Source organism: Xenopus laevis, chromosome 9_10S (genome assembly GCF_017654675.1).
Source record: "Xenopus laevis strain J_2021 chromosome 9_10S, Xenopus_laevis_v10.1, whole genome shotgun sequence".
NCBI lineage: Eukaryota > Metazoa > Chordata > Amphibia > Anura > Pipidae > Xenopus > Xenopus laevis.
Genome location: NC_054388.1, coordinates 14,611,234 through 14,634,555, shown reverse-complemented (window position 1 = coordinate 14,634,555; position 23,322 = coordinate 14,611,234). Strand labels below are relative to the sequence as shown.

The following is a 23,322-nucleotide window of genomic DNA, read 5'->3' as shown; positions in this document are numbered from 1 at the left end:
TGAATCCACACAGGCGCATGTAGGCGCCGAACGCAGGAAAAATGCAGCATGTTGCGTCTCAACCTGCGTACGGCGCCTACATGCACCTGTGTGAGTACAGCCCAATTGAAAAAAACTGAATGCGTCTACTCCTGAGCGCAGCTTCAAACGCTCGTCTATAAGAGCCCTAAGGAGTACAATGTATATTTCCCAGCTCCAGCTGGTTCATGTATCAGTTTCTCTATGTGGGTACAACATACCTAATCAGTAAATTAGGGTTAACCTGTTGGGTCATAGTCTCACCTGATATGGTTGAAAGGGAGGTAACACAACACAATAATGATGTTGTGCAATATGCTATTTCCTCCCTTAAAGTAGGACTCCACGAGCGATTTTGTCGCAATCCGACGCACTGCGACAAAACGCATGCAAATTGTTGCATGCGTCAAAAATAAGGCATGCTGCGTCTGCCTCCGACAGTCGGATCAACGCTGCGACACCGTGCAACAATTCTCTTGCCTTATTTTTGTCGCATGCAACAATTCACATGCGTTTTGTCGCGACAAAATCGCTCGTGGAGTCCTACCCTAATGCTGTGTTTTCCCCTACATAATTAACTATTGAGCCAGTTGCATCAAGTTCATGAGGAACTTACCCATCTGCGTGTCATTTAACAATTACCCCCAATAGTATGTACATACAATGTGCAAAAAAGAAGTCTGGACTAAATGCCTTCAGGCTGGACACCTTCAGTTTATGATTAAAGGGGTAACAGTCATCCTCCTATAGTTCCAGGGGTACCCAGGGCACAAATATGCACTCACCCCAAATTTCTCCCTGACTGGCCTTCAGGCTGGACCCCTGTAGCTCATAACAAGGTTACAGATATATAGAAACATTGGGGTAACAGTCACCCTGCTATAGTTCCAGGGGTACCCAGGGCACAAATAAACACTCACCCCAAATCTCCCCCTAACTGGCCTTCAGGCTGGGCCCCTTAGCTCATAACAAGGTTAAATATATATAGAAACATTGGGGTAACAGTCACCCTGCTATAGTTCCAGGGGTACCCAGGGCACAAATAAGCACTCACCCCAAATCTCCCCCTAACTGACCTTCAGGCTGGGCCCCCTTAGCTCATAACAAGGTTACAGATATATAGAAACATTGGGGTAACAGTCACCCTGCTATAGTTCCAGGGGTACCCAGGGCACAAATAAGCACTCACCCCAAATCTCCCCCTAACTGGCCTTCAGGCTGGGCCCCCTTAGCTCATAACAAGGTTACAGATATATAGAAACATTGGGGTAACAGTCACCCTGCTATAGTTCCAGGGGTACCCAGGGCACAAATAAACACTCACCCCAAATCTCCCCCTAACTGGCCTTCAGGCTGGGCCCCTTAGCTCATAACAAGGTTAAATATATATAGAAACATTGGGGTAACAGTCACCCTGCTATAGTTCCAGGGGTACCCAGGGAACAAATACAGTAAGTACTCCCACCAAATATCACCCTAACTGACCTTAATGCTGGACCCCACAATCCGCTTGGATCCCTTATCTTGGGGTTTAATTTTTCCCTAAAATCGATGTAAATTCCATGACAAACAGGTTGGGATGGACAGCAAGACATGAGGAGAGAAGGCCATTAGGGGAAGGGGCGATATTTCGGTGTAAGTACAGGTCTTGGAGAGAGGATGCGAGAGAGATCCGGTTTTGTTACATAGACCACAATTAACATTCTGCCCGGAGGCTGCAGTGACATTTCACATTCAAGTCATGTTTATTTTTTTACAATCACTTGGGTTTATCCCATGAAGCCTCTTGTACAACGTGGCTGACTGGGGGGATGGGCTTGCTTGAGGGGCACTTCAAGAACTCCAGACCCGAATCACCTTTCACTTCAGATCTTCAATGTATGAATTAAAGAAACAACAAAACAAGAGTGACTTGTGTCCTGGTGTCCCTCCAGCCCATGGTCAGTACAGTGACCTTCAGCCACCTGGACAGCAATAAACAGACTTCCCCTGTCTGCAATAAACAAAATAGAAAATGAACATGGCCTTTAACCTCTGTCTCACTGGCTGGGGTCATTATGGTAGAGTCTCAAATCAGGTAAAAAGGCTCTCATTGTCCCACTGTGGCTTCCACAGAATGTCTATGAGATTGCGTCTAAAAGCTCCAGAGGGTGTGCCATGAATCTGTGCCAAAACAGATGTAAGTGTATAGTCATATCTCTCTTGGATTTTTTTCCATCCTTGATACTATAAAGGTGAGACTAGCTCCAGGGCAGTTTCCAGTATGCCCTTGTCTAAAGCAAGTTGGCTACACTTTCTATCTGCCATAGCCCTCCTATTGCTTTATAATGCACCAATGAGAAGCCATCAAAAATAAGTGTCTTGCTTCACAGGGAGTATGAGCAGATATCACCTAAGTTTGCTCATAGTCTTTACAGAGAGATACTATAAAACTATGGCAACATAGGTATTCCCCTGTACTAAGCACAATTCAGCAGGAACAGCCCCCTAAATTTGCTCATAATCTGTACAGAGAAATTCCATAAAACAATGGCAGCATAGGTATTCCCCTGTACTAAGCACAATTCAGCAGGAACAGCCCCCTAAATTTGCTCATAAATCTGTATAGAGAAATTCCATATAACTATGACAGAATAGGTATTCCCCTGTACTAAGCACAATTCAGCAGGAATAGTCCCTCTAAATTTGCACATAGACTGTACAGAGAGATACCAAAAAACTATGACAGCATAGGTATTCCCCTGTACTAAGCACAATTCAGCAGGAACAGTCCCTATGTTTGCACATAGTCTGTAAAGAGAGATCCCATAAAACCATGGCAGCAGCATAGGTATTCCCCTGTACTAAGCACAATTCAGCAGGAATAGTCCCTCTAAATTTGCACATAGACTGTACAGAGAGATACCAAAAAACTATGACAGCAAAGGTATTCCCCTGTACTAAGCACAATTCAGCAAGTACAACCCCCCTAAATTTGCTCATAGCTTGTACAGAGAGATCCCATAAACTATGGCAGCATAGGTATTCCCCTGTACTAAGCACAATTCAGCAGGAACAGTCCCTAAGTTTGCTCATAGTCTGTACAGAGAGATCCCATAAAACTATGGCAGCATAGGTATTCCCCTGTTCTAAGCATAATTCAGCAGGAACAGCCCCCTAAGTTTGCTCATAGTCTGTACAGAGAGATTCCATAAAACTATAGCAGCATAAGTATTCCCCTGTACTAAGCACAATTCAGCAGGAACAGCCCATAAGTTTGTGCATAGGTGGATACAACAGTGGCTTGCTCTGTGGTTGACTGTAAGACAATGACAAGGAAAATAATGTCTGGACTTGTAACTAGGGTTGCCAACTGGCCGGTATTTTACCAGAGTGGTCGGTAAAAATGATGGTTGTTATTAATAGGGAAAAAAGATAAATATATAGGAAGGCCAGTATTTTATTCCAGAAAAGGTGGCAACCCTACTTGTAACTGGCCAAAGGATAGCACCACAATGGTCTGTCCTAGGTCATTTGCTTTTTAACTTGTTTAGTAATGACCTGGAGGTGGGCACTGTAAGGACTACCACTTTGCAGAGAGAGATGGGACTATATTGGAGAACTGGGCAGCAAATTGGCAAATGAGGCTCAATGCTGCTAAATGAGAGTTTATGCACTTGGGTAGAAATAACATAAATGGGAGTTATATACTAAATGGTCATGTGTTGGGGGGCTCCTTAAAGGAAAACTATACCCCCCCGAACAGTATGGTCTCTAGAAAAAGAGATATTGCATAAAACAGCTCATAGGTAAAACCCTGCTTCATGTCAATAAACCATTTTCATGATAACATACTTTTTTTAGTAGTATGTGCCATTGGGTAATTATAAATAGAAAATTGCCATTTTAAAAAATAAGGGCCGTCCCCTGGGATCCTACGATTCATGGTGCACACAAGCATACCATACACGTTAGATGACATAAGCCAATTAACAGACAGATCCTTTCTTTTGCTTCCACACTTCTTCTTTTTACAGTTTGAGCTGCAGTATTTCTGCAGAATGCTGTTATACAGATAGCTAGAATCTCAGCCATAAAGCAGGACAGGACTGCTGCTTACAATGGGGATCAGATAGGATCTTTAAAATGTAGGGTAACATTTCCATTATTATGTCAGATAACTTCCTCCTTTTAAAGAACAGACCATGAAACCCATTTATCTGCAGCCTCTCCATTGGTGGTGCAGGTAACAAGTTTCAATAACACAGTTTTTATCTGTGGACTCTGGACCAGTATTATAATTAGTACATTTATTTGTAACTGGAGGCGGAACCACAAACTGCCAGTGGAATGTTCCAGTTCCAGCGAATTGAGGTTCTCACTGTTAAACACACGGTGCCAAACTTGATATGTTGATCGGAGACTGAGATTGAGGAGTTATTATCTGTCTTGTTATCATCTCATAAATCTGTAGAATGAAGTGCACTGTGTTTCTGGTTATTCTGTGGAATTTGATTATACAGGGGAAGTTTATTTAGTGACTCGCATTTTCTTATTCCTTGACTGGCCCATTGGTTGCTGTCCAATCGATTTTATCTCTCGAAACTACTTCACCTTTCTCTATGAGCAAGGGCTGTTCCTGCTGAATTGTGCTTAGTACAGAGGAATACCTATGCTGCCGTAGTTTTATGGTATCTCTCTGTACAGACTATGAGCAAACTTAAGGGCTGTTCCTGCTGAATTGTGCTTAGTACAGGGGAATACCTATGCTGCCATAGTTGTATGGTATCTCTCTGTACAGACTATGAGCAAATTTAAGGGCTATTCCTGCTGAATTGTGCTTAGTACAGGGGAATACCTATGCTGCCGTAGTTTTATGGTATCTCTCTGTACAGACTATGAGCAAACTTAAGGGCTGTTCCTGCTGAATTGTGCTTAGTACAGGGGAATACCTATGCTGCCATAGTTGTATGGTATCTCTCTGTACAGACTATGAGCAAACTCAGGGGCTGTTCCTGCTGAATTGTGCTTAGTACAGGGTAATACCTATGCTGCCATAGTTTGATGGTATCTATCTGTACAGACTATGAGCAAACTTAGGGGGCTGTTCCTGCTGAATTGTGCTTAGTACAGGGGAATACCTATGCTGCCATAGTTTTATGGGATCTCTATGCTTGGGCCCGTAGTATCTGAAGTCTAAGGTAAGAAGAATATAGTGAATAGGGATCTTTCCAGTCCCTGTTTACTGGAATCTGTGGCTTGTTGGTATCCGGCAGAACAGGTGCTGCTTGTGACAGTGACAGAATTTATGGCCTTTGTTTGAGGAGAGTGTTGTTTTTACAACCAGCAGTGCATAAATACATACATGTCTTGGGTATTTACTGTATGTGCCCAGACTGTTACACAAAAGAAAGTTTTTGCGTGTAGGAGTTGTTGTTTTTTTACTGTGTCTGGGGGGGGGGGGCAGATCCATTCTAAAACCTTTGCATGGATTCTCTGAAAGCTCCTTTATATAATAACTAATAATCTAATAAAAAGAAGATCCTTGCAGCAAATGCAACAAAGGGGAATCAGTTGGGTTTGAGCGTTGGGTTTCTCCCTCCTGTAGTGTTTAGCCCCCACTATCTTTTCTTAAGATCTTCAATCTCCCTCCATTGGTGTATAACCCCCAGTGTCTCTTCCTTAGGGTAAGGTCGCACTGAGCGTTTCGGGGAGATTTAGTCGCCTGGTGACTAATCAACTCGTCTTTGCAGCGACCATCCTCCCCGAACGCCTTCCCTCACTCTGTGCTGGCTAAAATGAAAAATCGCGTGTAATTAGCGCAGTCGATTTTTCATTTTAGCCAGGACAGAGTGAGGGGAGGATGGTCGCCGCAAAAGACGAGGCGATTAGTCGGCAGGCAACTAAATCTCCCCGAAATGCCCAGTATGACCTTACAATTAGAACTGTAATCCCCCTCCCTAGGTATTGTGACCTTGGTATCTCCACCTTAAAGATATAATATCTTTTCCTTGCTGTGTCCACAGTATCTCTTCCATGGAACCAGTGTCGGACTGGGGTGCCTGGGGCCCACCAGGAAACCTTAACTCAAGGGCCCACACCCCCCCCCCCTACAACCCTGTTAGAATAGAACTCAATAGTAAAAATCCTGCTACGACCCCTTCAGTTACATTGAGTAGGAGAAACAGCAGTCTGCCAGAAAGCAGTTCCATCCTAAAGTGCTGGCTCTTTCTGAAAGCACATGCCCAGGCAAAATAATCTGAGATGCACCTACACACTAATATTACATACCTCCCAACATTTTGGAAGTAAAAAGAGGGGCAAAACATTTTTTCACACGTAGCACAGCAAAATTTGTTGACCACACCCCTTTCTGTGGCCACACTCCCTAATTACCATGTTCATTTTACAAAATTTGGCAGGTTATGAAAGTTTGAAAATATTTCTCCTTATCTAAATAGTTTTTTTTTGTCTCAAAATTGTTACAAAGTATCTTATTTGCACCTGTTACCTGTTCTGGGCTCTCTGCTAAAAGCCAATTAAGTTAGAAACTTTGTTTCTTTTTCTGGCTGTTCAGGGAAGAGAAAATAGGGACTTTCCAGTACAAATGAGGGACTGCGGGTTGAGCTGTCAAAATAGGGACTGTCCCTCTGAAAAAGGGACAGTTGTGAGGTATGATATTACAGTTCCAAAAAAAAACTTGTTGGTTCAGGAATTACATTTTATATATTAGAGTAATGTATTTGCAGTGTAAGTAATGTTATTTAGAAATAAAAACTACACCATAAAAATTATGACAGAATCCCATACAAATGTTAGCATGACCCAGAGGGTGATATTCTAAGACAATTTGCAATTGGTCTTCATTTTTTTTATTATTTGTGTTTTTTTTTATTTCTTAGCATTTTGTTCAGCTCTCCAGTTTGGAATTTCAGCACTGATCTAGTTGCTAGGGTCTAAATTACCTTAGCAACAGGCAAATAATATTAAAATTATACAAAATGAAGACCAATTGAAACGATGCTAAGAATTGTCCATTTTATAACATAGTAGAAGTTAACTTAAAGGCATAATACCCCCTTGCAACTTTTTTTCTGTTCATCCCCACCCTAGTAAAAGTCAGTGACACACAGAACATTTTAAGAAATTTTTCAATAATATTTTTTATTTTTGTTTAGTTAGACTTAGACCAAAAGTCAGTACCTTCTGTGATGCAGCAACAAGGGGTTCAATTGGAGGCTTCAGAACCAGTGAAGTCAGCCAGTCCTTGGTTGGTTAAATATGACGTGCCAGTGCCAATTAGGAGGACAGGGAGTGCCACTGTCAAGCTGATGCTGCCTGGTGCGGTGCCTGCTGAACTGTTGTAAAGAAGAAGATGAGAGGAGGATATCAAACCTACGATCGTCGCTTCCAGTTCCAGAATGTGCACGAAAAATCCGCACCTAAATGCGCATGTCAGGTTTGCTGGCTGCCTCCTGCCTCAATCGTACATTTAACGTGCAGCCTGCAGCCAATAGCAAATGATGACACACACGCACATCACGTGACAACAGCGGCGGCGTCCTCAGTCAGCAGCAGCCTGAGCCTCGGCTTCAACCCCACAGCAGTACTGGCAGTCTCAGGCAGGGAGGCTCGAAGGGCGGAAGTGACGCGACGATCAATGGACACTACCTGGCTTCTATTGACAAGGGAGGCGGTGCGTGGGCCCACTGCCAAACACCGGAGCGGTGCACTTCTGATTTTGGTGAGGCCCACACGCTGCCTGCATGCTGCATTCCAAATACGAAAGGGGCATACCATTTCCTTCCATTACATCTCGCACCGCACGCTGAACACAAAATAAATAATTTTTATAATGCAGTCGCAGGTCATTAAGTATAGGTCCAAGGGGCCCACCAAGGCTGGGGCCCACCGGGATTCCTCCCGGTGCCCCGGCAGGCCAGTCCGACCCTGCATGGAACTCTAATTCTCTCCCTTGGTGTTTCCTTTGGTCAATAATTCCCATCTCTTGGTTCATAGCTCTATACTCCTAAAGAGGGAGATTAGACTGTTGCTTTATGATAACGCATTTTTCAGTAGCAGTATGCACAAAATGTCTCTGTCTTAAATATATTGATAATGAGAGTTAGTGGTGAGCACAACTTTCCCTTGTTTGTTATAGTTATACAGGAGCAGTGACCAGCTCCATGTTGTAGCTCCCGCCCTTCCCAACTATAGTCAGGTGATCCCATTGGTGTCTAATAAAAGGGCAGCCAAGTTTGGGAGTCTTACTTTGAAAGCAGCAAGTAAGTTGCAGGTTAAACTTAGTCACTTTGTAAATTGTATAATGAAGAAATAGAATTCTTAATGAATCAGATGAAAATTGAGCATAGGACTGGCCAGATATGGGATGACTTTGACGTAGTTGGCCAGCTTAAATATATTGCAATATATGGACAAACAATCCCTGTTTTGTTTAAAGGGTAAGGCATTTTTCAGTAGCAGTATGCACAAAATGTCTCTGTCTTAAATATATTGATAATGGGTTGAGTGCAGAGGACTCTTGCATTTGTCTATATGTTGCTTTAGGAACATATACATATACTGTACAAATAACTAAATTACCACATCTTCTTTACCCACAATGCAGTTCCAATGCATGTATGGGTGCAAGTGCTGGGAGCATGTATGGGTGCAAGTGCTGGGAGCATGTATGGGTGCAAGTGCTGGGAGCATGTATGGGTGCAAGTATCTGTTATGAGCTGATACTGAGAAAATAAGATGAGAACAATCTATTGATGACATTTCCAGGCACCCCCAGCTGAGGTATCACTACAGTTCCAGGAGATATGGAAATACAGGAATATTAAGAATTAATTTAAAAATTTGGGCAGGAAACAGAAGTCAAATCTCGTCAGAGGCATAACTACAGAGAAACCAGACCCTGTGTTGCAGGGGGTCCCAGAACTGTAGGGTTTACAGTAAGGCCCTAATTAATGAGCAATTTTAATATTATCAATTTCAATCTTGGTAGAATGTGTCAACTTACCAATGTTTTGGGGCCCTAAATTCAATTTGATGTGGGGCCCAATAACATCTATTTGCTCAACCAAATCTCACTGTAATAAAAGGGTGACACACACTAGGGTGGACTGTTTAAATTCAGTGTAAAACAATATAACGGCTGTCCCACACAATGTATTGGCTCAGTTCTTTCTATAGCAGCCTTGACCACCTCTGTGTAGCATGGTGTATAAAGCACAACTCTTGAGTTTTCCATTCAAAGGTTAATGGACTATTACAACTTTATCTGTTTGTACTTTAAAGTGCTGGAGACACCATTGACCATGGATGGGGTTAAAGATCTTTAATCCTCATTGCTGGAGGCCACATGGAATCCTATGATGTGTTGAGTATGTACTGGAGATAATATCCAGTGTTCTCAAATGCTTTACCCGGGACAGAATGCTCTGTTATACAGATAGCTAGAATCTCAGCCATAAAGCAGGGCAGGACTGCTGCTTACAATGGGGATCAGATAGAATCTGTGCAGTCACTGGGACAGAATGCTCTGTTATACAGATAGCTAGAATCTCAGCCATAAAGCAGGATAGGACTATTGCTTACAATAGGGGTCAGATAGGATCTGTGCAGCCACTGGGTCAGAATGCTCTGTTATACAGATAGCTAGAATCTCAGCCATAAAGCAGGACAGGACTGCTGCTTACAATGGGGATCAGACAGGATCTGTGCAGCCACTGGGACAGAATGCTCTGTTATACAGATAGCTAGAATCTCAGCCATAAAGCAGGACAGGACTGCTGCTTACAATGGGGATCAGATTGGATCTGTGCAGCCACTGGGACAGAATGCTCTGTTATACAGGTAGCTAGAATCTCAGCCATAAAGCAGGGCAGGACTGCTGCTTACAATGGGGATCAGATAGGATCTGTGCAGTCGCTGTGAAAGAATACAGTAATTATTCCGACACTTGTGACAGTGAAATATATTTCATGAAGTCAGTCAGAGCACTTATATAGTCAGGCTGGTTTGGCCGTATCCTGAGAGGGTGGTGGGCAGGACGTTCCTCTAAAATAACACCTCTCCTACCTGCTCTGAGTTTGTTTGGCCGTCCCAGGGACTCTATAACTTTACAACTCTCTCTGCAAGGTGTCATTACAGGACGGTGGGGGATGTGTGAACACATGAAAAGAATCTCAAGCCAAGTGCAAGTTTATCTGCTTCTTCTCTCTCCCCTTCTCTCTGCTGTACGGCATAACCATGAAGGGAACCATTAAACTGCAAATACTCCTGGGAACTTTGGTAAGAAAATTTCTTTTGATTTTGAATCCAAAAATTTTAAAAAAATTACTGGGAGACTATCTCAGCTTTGAGGATGGTTACTGCTCTAATGGGGAATTTGTTTGTAAATAAATGATGTGTAAATAATCACCGAACATTAATATTGTAACATCAATTCAGCAAATTTAATGCATGGGAGATGCTGATTATATGCCCAGAACATCCTTCTCTATATATTTATACATATGGGAGGGAGGTGCCTTTTCCCCTTAGACAGTACAGTATGAGGGTATAGCTTATTGTGTGCCCAGAACATTCCTTCTCTGTATATTTGTATTTATACATATGGGAAGGAGGTGCCATATTGTTTCCGTTAGACAGTACAGTATGAGGGTATAGCTTATTATGTGCCCAGAACATTCCTTCTCTGTATATTTGTATTTATACATATGGGAAGGAGGTGCCATATTGTTTCCCTTAGACAGTACAGTATGAGGGTATAGCTTATTATGTGCCCAGAACATTCCTTCTCTGTATATTTGTATTTATACATATGGGAAGGAGATGCCATATTGTTTCCCTTAGACAGTACAGTATGAGGGTATAGCTTATTGTGTGCCCAGAACATTCTTTCTCTGTATATTTGTATTTATACATATGGGAAGGAGATGCCATATTGTTTCCCTTAGACAGTACAGTATGAGGGTATAGCTTATTGTGTGCCCAGAACATTCCTTCTCTGTATATTTGTATTTATACATATGGGAAGGAGGTGCCATATTGTTTCCCTGAGACAGTACAGTATGAGGGTATAGCTTATTGTGTGCCCAGAACATTCCTTCTCTGTATATTTGTATTTATACATATGGGAAGGAGGTGCCATATTGTTTCCCTGAGACAGTACAGTATGAGGGTATAGCTTATTGTGTGCCCAGAACATTCCTTCTCTGTATATTTGTATTTATACATATGGGAAGGAGGTGCCATATTGTTTCCCTGAGACAGTACAGTATGAGGGTATAGCTTAAAGGATATTTGTGGTACATAATGGTCTGTTATAAAGAAAGCTAGAATCTCAGCCATAAAGCAGGGCAGGACTGCTGCATATAATGGGGATCAGATAAGATTTTTTTCTTTATCAGTACAAGAAACTGATCACAAATAAACGCACACCTCATCAAACGAGTAAAACATAATAGATGAGCAAAGTCCATGGGTCAGGCCACTCACATATAAACAACAATATAACCACCACCAGTGCCACTTCCTCCCAAACCCACCCTTCAGAGGACAACCAATCATCAAAGGCCCTCCTCTGTCCTTTTTGGAGAAACAGTTCCCTAATGCCTTTGGAAACCACTGCCAATCCTAACCCCTTCCCCCACCCAAAAAAGATGTAAAAACCCAAGGAAGGTAAAGTTTTAGACTTTAGGTGCTGATGAGGAAACTCCTCCAATACACGAACCTGGCTCTGCAGCAATGGAAAAGTAAATAGGACCCCAGTGCCACTTTCTAGATACTCTTTTAATATCCACAGTGGTGGTGAGCCTTGTCTCTTGTACAAAGAAGATGTCTGCCTGGTAGACTTGAAATGTGGCTTGAGGTGTTTTCATACCGCTAAAATTAGATATTACGTTTTATGCTTCCTTCTTCTTCTCTCCTTTTTATCCTCCTGGCTAATGTCTCCGTCTAGGTCACCACATCTCTTGAACTGAGTACCTGAGGGAATAGTATCTTAATCATCTAGAGATATTAACTCATCAAAGTCTTCTATCTGACTCTTAGGGTAGGGGCACACTGGGCGATTCAAGGAGATTTAGTCGCCTGACGACTAATCGACTCGTCTTTGCAGCGACCTCACAAGGAAACTTTGGGCGACTTCGGAATACGAAGCGCTGCGCGTGCCAAGCCGCAAGCGACTTTTCATTATAGACGGCGCAAGACAGAGGGAAGGCATTCAGGGAGATTGGTCACCAGCCATGCCGCTGGCTATTTTTCATTCTAGCAGAGGAAAGCAGTTCAGGGAGATTAGTCGCCCCAAGTCACCGGGTGACTAAATCTCCCCGAATCTCCCAGTGTGGGACCATACCCTTACAACTACCCTCCATCTCCTTTGTGAGGTTATCTCTTTTTAAGCCTAAAGAAATGCTGACCTGTTGCCTCTCAGTTTCCATATCAGTTTCCTATTCCTTCTAACTCCTCTGCCTCCTCCACAGCTTACTCCCAAGTAGGGATGGGCGAATTTGACCCGTTTCGTTTCGCCAAAAATTCGCCACCAGTGAAATGTCGCTGACGCCCATTAAAGTCTATGGGAGTCAAAAAAACTTTTGTCGCGCGGCGAAATTTTTTTGACGTGCGTCTTTTTATTTTGTCGCACAACGCCATACAAGTCTATGGGCGTAATTTTTTCGGCGAAACAAGGCAAAAACATTCGCCCATCCCTACTCCCAAGGTTTGCTCTCTGATAAGGCATCAAACTTATTTTCAAAGCGTATTTTAATTGATGGCACACACTTGGGTGGAAGAGATTGTTTTAGCACGTTTTCCTTTCCTTTCTTGTTTTTTAATTCCTGTAAATTCCTCAGGTGCAGGAGAGTAGAGTAACTTCACCTGGTCCTGAGGAATGGGTTCAGATGTATTTAACTTTCTAGATAGAGGTCTGAGGTTTTTTACGTTGGCTGCTCAAACAGAGGCTGAATACATGGAGCATTATTGGTAGAATTAGACTTGTGGCTCACTGCTTGGATTTAAAGGGGCCAGGAATCGCTGGGTCTTGTTCTGAAGATCCTAACTGGTTTACAGAGGATTGCTGGTCTTGGGGCAAATCACTATGAAATTCTATGAACTTTTGGCACCCCCAAGTGTAAAATGGTATTCCTTCTCCTTTATCTTCCTCCTTTTAAAGAACAGACCATGAAACCCATTTATCTGCAGCCTCTCCATTGGTGGTGCAGGAAACATGTTTCACTAACAAGAGTTTTTATCTGTGGACTCTGGACCAGTATTATAATTAGTACATTTATTTGTAACTGGAGGCGAAACCACAAACTGCCAGTGGAATGTTACAGTTCCAGCGAATTGAGACTCACCGCTGAGCACACGGCGCCGTCACTCATGAACTTGATATGTTGATCGGAGACTGAGATTGAGGAGTTATTATCTGTCTTGTTATCGTCTCATAAATCTGTAGCATGAAGTGCACTTTGTTTCTGGTTATTCTGTGGAATTGGATTATACAGGGGAAGTTTATTTAGTGACTCGCATTTTAATATTCCTTGACTGGCCCATTGGTTGCTGTCCAATTGATTTTATCTCTCAAAACAACTTCACCTTTCTCTATAAGAAAACTTAAAGTGTTGTTCCTGCTGAAATGTGCTTAATACAGGGTAATGCCTACTCTGCCATAGTTTCATGGTATCTCTCTGTACAGACTATGAGCAAACTTATGGAACTGTTCCTGCTGAATTGTGCTTAGTACAGGGTAATGCCTACTCTGCCATAGTTGTATGGGATCTCTCTGTACACACTGTGAGCAAACATATGGGTCTGTTCCTGCTGAATTGTGCTTAGTACAGAGTGATGCCTACTCTGCCATAGTTTCATGGTATCTCTCTGTACAGAGTATGAGCAAACTTAGGGGCTGTTCCTGCTGAATTGTGCTTAGTACAGGGGAATACCTTTGCCCCCATAGTTTTATGGTATCTCTCTGTACAGACTATGAGCAAACTTATGGGGCTGTTACTGCTGAATTGTGCTTAGTACAGAGTGATGCCTACGCTGCCATAGTTGTATGGTATCTCTCTGTACAGACTATGAGCAAACTTAGGGGGCAGTTCCTGCTGAATTGTGCTTAGTACAGGGGAATACCTATGCTGCCATAGTTTTATGGAATCTCTCTGTACAGACTATGAGCAAACTTATGGGGCTGTTCCTGCTGAATTGTGCTTAGTACAGGTGATACCTACGATGTGTTAGTTTCATGGCATCTCTATGCTTGGGACAGTGAGAAACCCTGAAATCTGTGGCTTGTTGGTTCTGTCAGAACAGGTACTGGTGCAATGGAATTGTGACAGTGACAGAATTTATGGCCTTTGTTTAAGGAGAGTGTTGTTTTTACAACCAGCAGTGCATAAATACAAACATGTCTTGGGTATTTGCATCAGTGCACAGACTGTTACACAAAAGAGAGGTTTGCGTGTAGGAGTTGTTGTTTTTTTTACTCTGTGTCTGGGGGGGGGGCAGATCCATTCTAAAACCTTTGCATGGATTTTCGGAAAGCTCCTTTATATAATAACTAATAATCTAATAAGAAGAAATCCTTGGAGCAAATGCAACAAAGGGAAATCCGTTTATTTTCAATAATTTCTCCCTTGTGTAGTGTTTAGCACGTAGTTTCCTTGTGAGGCAACTTCGGGCGACTTTGGAAAACGAAGCGATCCAAGTGCCACCCCACTGGCGATTTACATTTTAGCCGGTGGGAAGGCATTTCGGGGGGAGATTAGTCACCCAAAGAAGAGGAGACTTGTCGCTGGGCGACCAGTCTCTCCGAATCGGAGCGTGTGCAACCACCCTAAAACACTCTTTTATTTTGTTACTGTTTCTTTAAGAACTATCATATCCATCCATTGGTGTATAGCCCCCAGTGTCTCTTCCTTAGAACTGTAATCCCCCTCCCTAGGTATTTTGTCCTTGGTATCTCTTCCTTAAAGCCATAACATCTCTCCCTTGCTGTCGTGCCCCCACTATCTCTTCCATGGAACTGTAATTCCTCTTCCTTGTTGTTTAGCCCCCAGTGTTTCTTCCTAAGGACAATAATATCTCTCTCTCTCTCTCTCTCTCTCTCTCTCTCTCTCTGTTGCTTTAAGAACATATACAAAAAACTAAATTACCATGTCTTCTTTATCCACAATGCAGTTCCATTGCACGCACATGCTAAAAAACATCCATTGCAACTAGGGTTGCCACCCGGCTGCTATTTTACCGGCCTAGCCGGTAAAACACCTGCCAAGGCCGGGATAGTATTACAAATGTACAATGTAGCTGCTGGTAAATTTTAATACCCTAATAAAATATAATCCCTTAGTAACCTTCAAATGTAATACCTTAATAAAAGCCCTTGTCCCTTTTCTCAAAACGTACCTTTTTTTCACCTTCTGCCCATTGCACAATGTGTCCCTTTTGCATCACGGCCTGCCATTTTGTTCCCGCCCCCACCACCGGCCGGTAAACATTTTCTGAAAAGGTGGCAACCATAATTGCAACTGCCACATGATGCACCATAGAGCAAAAGTAGTGTCTGTTTGTCAGTTTTGCTCACAAGGTGCAATGGAATTTCCTCTGTTCTGTGGTGTTAATGGCAGTAGCATCAAATTTGCTTGGCAGACATGCTTACTGGCACAACCCTGTAGTTAAACCATGGAGCTACTGCTGTATCCAGGCTGCTGGAAATCCCAGTGTTCCCTAGTGTCTGTGCATGCCCTTGTGCACTCTCTATTAGGGAGAGAGACCGGGCTGGTACTTTGAAGTTGTGCGGATGGACTGTTTAAATTCAGTGTAAAACAATATAATGGCTGCCCCACACAATGTATCCGTGACCACCTCTGTCTAGCATGGTGTATAAAGCACAACACTGATGTTTCCTTCCAAAGGTTAATGGACTATTACAACTTTATCTGCTTGTACTTTAAAGTGCTGGATACGCCCTTGACCATGGATGGGATTAAAGCTCTTTAATCCTCATTGCTGGAGGCCATATGGAATCCTATGATGTGTTGAGGATGGATTTACAGTAGGTACTGGAGATAATATCCAGTGTACTGTAATTCTATGCACTAGTTTTTACCTGTGCTGCTGTGACATGATGTTCTGTTATACAGATAGCTAGAATCTCAGCCATAAAGCAGGACAGGACTGCTGCTTACAATGGGGATCAGATAGGATCTGTGCAGTCACTGTGAAAGAATACAGTAATTATTTTGACCCTTGTGACAGTGAAATATATTTTATGAAGTCAGTCAGAGCACTTATATAGTCAGGCTGGTTTGGACGTATCCTGAGAGGGAGGTGGGCAGGACGTTCCTCTAAAATAACACCTCTTCTACCTGCTCTGAGTTTGTTTGGCCGTCCCAGCCTCCCAGGGACTCAATAACTTTACAATACACTCTGCAATGTGTCATAACAGGACGGTGGGGGATGTGTGAACATATAAAAAGAATCTCAAACCAAGTGCAAGTTTATCTGCTTCTTCTCTCTCCCCTTCTCTCTGCTGTACGGCATAACCATGAAGGGAACCATTAAATTGCAAATATTCCTGGGAACTTGGGTAAGAAAATTTCTTTTGATTTTGAATCCAAAAATGGTCAAAAAACTACAGCAACTTATTATTTACACTGCATATAGATTTGGGGGGTATTTGATAAGGCAGAAAAAATGTTTCCATCAGGATCAATGAATGTGGCAGATTAATCTATACAGTATTTGGCCCTTTGTTAGCTACACGTACTCTATTCTTTACAGGGAGACTATCTCGGCTTTGAGGATGGTTACTGCTCTAATGGGGAATTTGTTTGTAAATAAATGATCTGTAAATAATCACCAAACTTTAATATTGTAACATCAATTGAGCAAATTTAATGCATGGGAGATGCTGATTATATGCCCAGAACATCCTTCTCTATATATTTATACATATGGGAGGGAGGTGCCATATTTTCCCCCTTAGACAGTACAGTATGAGGGTATAGCTTATTGTGTGCCCAGAACATTCCTTCTCTGTATATTTGTATTTATACATATGGGAGGGAGGTGCCATATTTTCCCCCTTAGACAGTACAGTATGAGGGTATAGCTTATTGTGTGCCCAGAACATTCCTTCTCTGTATATTTATATTTATTGTATTTATAAATATGGGAAGGAGGTGCCATATTATTTCCCTTAGACAGTACAGTATGAGGGTATAGCTTATTGTGTGCCCAGAACATTCCTTCTCTGTATATTTGTATTTATACATATGGGAAGGAGGTGCCATATTGTTCGCCTTAGACAGTACAGTATGAGGGTATAGGTTCTTGTGTGCCGAGAACATTCCTCTCTGTATATTTGTATTTATAAATATGGGAAGGAGGTGCCATATTGTTTCCCTCTTAGACAGGACAGAATGAGGATGTAGCTTGTGTGCCCAGAACATTCCTTCTTTGTATATTTGTATTTATACATATGGGAAGGATATGCCATATTGTTTCCCTTAGACAGTACAGTATGAGGGTATAGCTTATTGTGTGCCCAGAACATTCCTTCTCTGTATATTTGTATTTATACATATGGGAAGGAGGTTCCATATTGTTTCCCTTAGACATTACAGTGTGAGGGTATAGCTTATTGTGTGCCCAGAACATTCCTTCTCTGTATATTTGTATTTATATATACATTTTTATCAGTGGGGCTCATTTATAAACACTGGGCAAATTTGCCCCTGGGCAGTATCCCATAGCAACCAATAAGTGATTAGCTTTTTCTCAGGCAGCTGCAGGTTGAGCACTGAAATCTATCATCTGATTGGTTTCCATGGGTTACTGCCCAGGTGCAAATTTGCCCAGTGTTTATAAATGAGCCCCAGTATGTTTCCCAGTAACTTAAATTGTAAGCTCTACAGCGCAGGCACCTTTATTCACATGTGTTTAGTGGCACTTAATGATGTGCACGGTGCTGCCTAATAAAGACAAACATACAGTAGATCATATGAATACTCAGGGTAGCCAGACGAGGGCACTAGAAACACAACTGTATTGGGGAAGCCAAGAACAATCTTTACTACTGCCACCTTCCCATCTGCCCTGTGCCTTTGTGGTGCAGTTGTGAAGTTGATCTCCTAAATACTATATTTCATGGCTTTCTCCCACTCCAAGGGCCGATCAGGGAGACCCCCCCCTGCTTGTGACAGTGATCATTTCAACAACAGGGGGTACAGATCTTGAACCCTTATCCCCACAAAACGGAAAAAAACTGCAATAACAAAAAGAAAAAACATTATATATGGCAAGGCATTGGCAAAAAACAACAAAAAATCCACAATACCTTAAAAATCATTGATTTTTAGAATCCAGAGGTAACAAAGTACATAATATTTGGTTCAGACCTGTCCCCCAGGAACAGAAATATTGAAGTCATTTAGAACTTAGGGTGGAAATCAAGTTCAGGCATGTACAGTACTAGACATCAGAGGGCTTGGCTTCACCTTTAAGTCATTGCCGTGGCCTTGTTTGTTCTTGTCTTTCTGGGTTTACAGTAGAATATGCCCCAGGGCAAGTACAGAGATCTCAGCAATGTCACAATATTTCTGTTTGATTTACTTTAACTGTATATTAAATAGTAACAGATTCACAACCTATATTTCCTCCAACCACTGTCACAGTATAACCCCCATATCATATATGCACATAATGTAACTGTATAATATATAGGCACAGATATACCCCCATCTTTCCTCCAACCACTGTCACAGTGTAACCCCCATATCATATATGTACATAATGTAACTATAATATATAGGCACAGATATACCCCCATCTTTCCTCCAACCACTGTCACAGTGTAACCCCCATATCATATATGCACATAATGTAACTATAATATATAGGCACAGATATACCCCCATCTTTCCCCCAACCACTGTCACAGTGTAACCCCCATATCATATATGCACATAATATAACTGTATAATATATAGGCACAGATATACCCCCATCTTTCCTCCAACCACTGTCACAGTGTAACCCCCATATCATATATGCACATAATGTAACTATAATATATAGGCACAGATATACCCCCATCTTTCCCCCAACCACTGTCACAGTGTAACCCCCATATCATATATGTACATAATGTAACTGTATAATATATAGGCACAGATATACCCCCATCTTTCCCCCGACCACTGAAACAATGTAACCCCCATATCATATACTGTATGCACATAATGTAACTGTATAATATATAGGCACAGATATACCCCCATCTTTCCCCCAACCACTGTCACAGTGTAACCCCATATCATATATGCACATAATGTAACTATAATATATAGGCACAGATATACCCCCATCTTTCCCCCAACCACTGTCACAGTGTAACCCCATATCATATATGCACATAATGTAACTGTATAATATATAGGCACAGATATACCCCCATCTTTCCCCCAACCACTGTCACAGTGTAACCCCATATCACATATGCACATAATGTAACTGTATAATATATAGGCACAGATATACCCCCATCTTTCCCCCGACCACTGAAACAATGTAACCCCCAGATCATATATGCACATAATGTAACTGTCTAATATATAGGCACAGATATACCCCCATCTTTCCCCCAACCACTGTCACAGTGTAACCCCCATATCATATATGCACATAATGTAACTGTATAATATATAGGCACAGATATACCCCCATCTTTCCCCAACCACTGTCACAGTGTAACCCCCATATCATATATGCACATAATGTAACTGTATAATATATAGGCACAGATATACCCCCATCTTTCCTCCAACCACTGTCACAGTGTAACCCCCATATCACATATGCACATAATGTAACTGTATAATATATAGGCACAGATATACACCCATCTTTCCCCCAACCACTGTCACAGTGTAACCCCCATATCGTATATGCACATAATGTAACTGTATAATATATAGGCACAGATATACCCCCATATACAGACAATGAAATGATAATACCACTGTGTCTGATGGCAGATTGTAATTAGTTTACCCCAGATTTTTCCTCCAATAGTGCAGTTCTCACCTTGTCCTAGGGCGTGTCAATCCCTATCTGGGAAAAGCAGAATCTACAAACACCCATTTTACATCAATATCTCTATCCAGCTGCTTCAACCCTTTTATCTGGGTCTACCGTAGTGATCCAATGAAAAAGGAGTTTTAATAGGGCATCACTGTTGCTCGTTTCCAAACTAAACAAACACAACAGGCCAAACATTATACTTATCCTTTCCCATAATTAATTTGGTTGCTCTGCTTTTTTTTTTTTGTTTGGCAGGTGGACCTCCTAAAGTTTAAACCTATAAATGCAGTTTAACAAGTAGTTGATCCATAATAGTGTTTTTATCCCTTCAAGTAAATCCTCTGCTTATGTAGAATGTATTTTTTGTGTTAGCCTTTGCGGCAGCATCCTGGTTCTGAGCTCTAGGTGATTTGGTGTGATTTTTAAAAGCTTCTCAATTTCTGATTTGAATGCTAACATTTCTCTGCCAAGTTATAAATACTTTCCTCCAGGCATAAGAATATAACCTCCACAGCTGTGACTTGATTCAGATTACTAATTATGCCATTAAATTAAATTATAGTAGTCTCGCTCAACCGGGTCTTCATCAGATGAGATCATACCTGCATTCTGTCATCTACTCACTGTCTTTAATGATCTACTAAAGCCAACAACTCTGCCTATATATACCACATTAATGCACCGGAAGTTCAACAAATTTGCTTCAGATTGAGATATACTGTAAATAGCTTTGATTTGTTGAATCTGCTAAAGTGCAAAGTTCAAAAAACAGGCAAAGAGCTTGCATCTTATCTGGGGCCTATTACCTGAAACCACCTATCTCTGGAGGCTACATGAGCACCACCAAGCAGCATGGCATGGCAGGAACAAATGCAAATTTTGGGCATCTCCTTGTTTGCTTTGACATAGCACATCATTCTAATAGGCCTCCAAGGGGGGAAGAGATGATCTAGATTTAACATCTGCTGATATTGTTGGTGGACACCTTCTATCTCGGTGGGAGTCAAGCTTGTTTAGATGAAAGTTTATGCTCTTTATCACTTAAATAGCTACTGAATATGTATTAATTAATATCATTTTATCTTTTCAGATCTTCATCACTGGATCATCCCTTCAAGATCAACCACCTTCTCCTCTGGCCAAAATAAAGATTTGGAGCGCAGAAGCCAAGGTACAACCGAGGACACTTGAAATTCACAAAAATATAGAAGAAATTTCTGAAAGCAGAGCATATGGTGTCTACTAACCTGAATCTAGAAGCGTATATAGTATTTGTTATTCCTTCAATACCAGTATAAAAATTGGACTCACACTGAGCCCTAACGATTTTTTTTTTTAAATCAACCCACGTTAAGTTAAATAACATCTGGTTCTGTAATAAAAGTAATTTACTTGAACACGGGAAGCCCAAACTAACTAGTGAATAAATAAATCTTCAGATATCACTGAGTAAAAGAATTGGCAGACGTTTTAGAAATGATTAGGAGACTTTGAATTCCACAGCCGGGGTATAAGCCCCCACCGTGAGGTTGATGCTTGTTCATTGACCAAGCACTGGTTGGCTTCTATATTCACATTTTAGATAATGCATGTGGCAGCTGCTTGTTTAGAAGACGATCCCTGTCAGTTCGTCCATTCTCCATTTATTTTCCTTTACATATTCTTCCTTTTGAAGTTTTTTTTAAAAAGGAACCCAACAAGGAAGTAAATAATCTCCTAGTTGATACATGTTTCTCTATTAAGAAACAATATGAAAACTGCTTTGACTTCATCACTCAACTCAACTTGGCTGAAATTCTTGATATGTCCAATCAGTGACTGAAGCTCTGTTCCTTTCTATAAATAGTTTTTACCGTCCACTTATGTTCCATTAAAATGACCTTTAGTGTGAGTGTATGACTAGTCATCCTCACAGAACATTGCTTCTGTTTCTTTGTACTTATGCACATGGATTGGAGATGGCACATTGTTTCCCTCTTAGGCAGTAGAGTATGAGGTTATAGCTTATTGCGTGCCCAGAACATTCCTTCTCTGTATATTTGTATTTATACATATGGGAAGGAGGTGCCATATTGCTTCCCTTAGACAGTACAGTATGAGGGTATAGCTTATTGTGTGCCCAGAACATTCCTTATCTGTATATTTGTATTTATACATATGGGAAAGAGGTGTCATATTGTTTCCCTTAGACAGTACAGTATGAGGGTATAGCTTACTGTGTGCCCAGAACATTCCTTCTCTGTATATTTGTATTTATACATATGGGAAGGAGGTGCCATATTGTTTCCCTTAGACAGTACAGTATAAGGGTATATCTTATTGTGTGCCCAGAACATTCCTTCTCTGTATATTTGTATTTATACATATGGAAAGGAGGTGCCATAATGTTTCCAGTAGACAATACAGTATGAGGGTATAGCTTATTGTGTGCCCTGTACATTCCTTTTATGTATATTTGTATTTTAGGAGCTGCCATGTTGTTTATCATAGACAGTACAGTATGAGGGTATATCTTGTGTGCCCAGAACATTCCTTCTCTGTATATTTGTATTTATACATATGGGAAGGAGGGGCCATATTGTTTCCCTTAGATAGTACAGTATGAGGATATAGCTTATTGTGTGCCCAGGACATTCCTTCTCTGTATATTTGTATTTATACATATGGGAAGGAGGTGCCATATTGATTCCCTTAGACCGTACAGTATGAGGGTATAGTTTGTGTGCCCAGAACATTCCTTCTCTGTATATTTGTATATATAATGTACATATAGGAGGATAAGTAATGTAGGAAAGCATTAAATAACAACAGAATGTGAAGAGAAAATTCATACTTGAGCGAGAAGTGGATTGCAGAAAAACAAGATGATAGAAAAAATGCAGAACAGAAAGAGCAGATATAGAAGAAAAGACAGTAGAGAGATTGAGCGGTAGAAAGAAAGAGAAAACAGAAGAAAAATGTGCAGAATATAAAGGAGAAAAGAGGAAGTGAAAACATAAATAGAATGAAGATGAAATAACGAAGGTTAAGAAAAAAGGGATGGACAAAACCATAAGCAGAAGACAGGACACAATGTGACAGAAGAGCTGACAAATATAAAGTAACAAGAATACAGGCATGGGATCAATACATCCCAAAAGCTCCAATTGTAATCAATCCATTTTAAATAAATAATTCAACGGATAAAAACATATTTCTCTTTTCTTTGTAATAATAAAAAAATAC

General features: G+C 41.3%; 1 protein-coding gene across 4 annotated transcripts in view; it reads left to right on the top strand.

Moving 5' to 3' along the window:
* Positions 1-23,322, top strand: part of LOC108702629 (cadherin-like protein 26) — a 50,338-nt gene that overhangs the window by 1,623 nt on the left and 25,393 nt on the right. For 2 of the 4 annotated variants that reach the window (XM_041579181.1, XM_018238225.2), the window contains exons 1-2: positions 16,433-16,600; positions 21,188-21,268. In XM_041579181.1, coding sequence (XP_041435115.1) covers positions 16,559-16,600; positions 21,188-21,268 — 123 coding nt within the window. In that variant the 5' untranslated portion in view covers positions 16,433-16,558. Of the gene's footprint in view, positions 1-10,093; positions 10,300-16,432; positions 16,601-21,187; positions 21,269-23,322 lie in introns of those variants that run through there. The other 2 variants (XM_018238224.2, XM_041579182.1) reach the window with 2 other exon arrangements.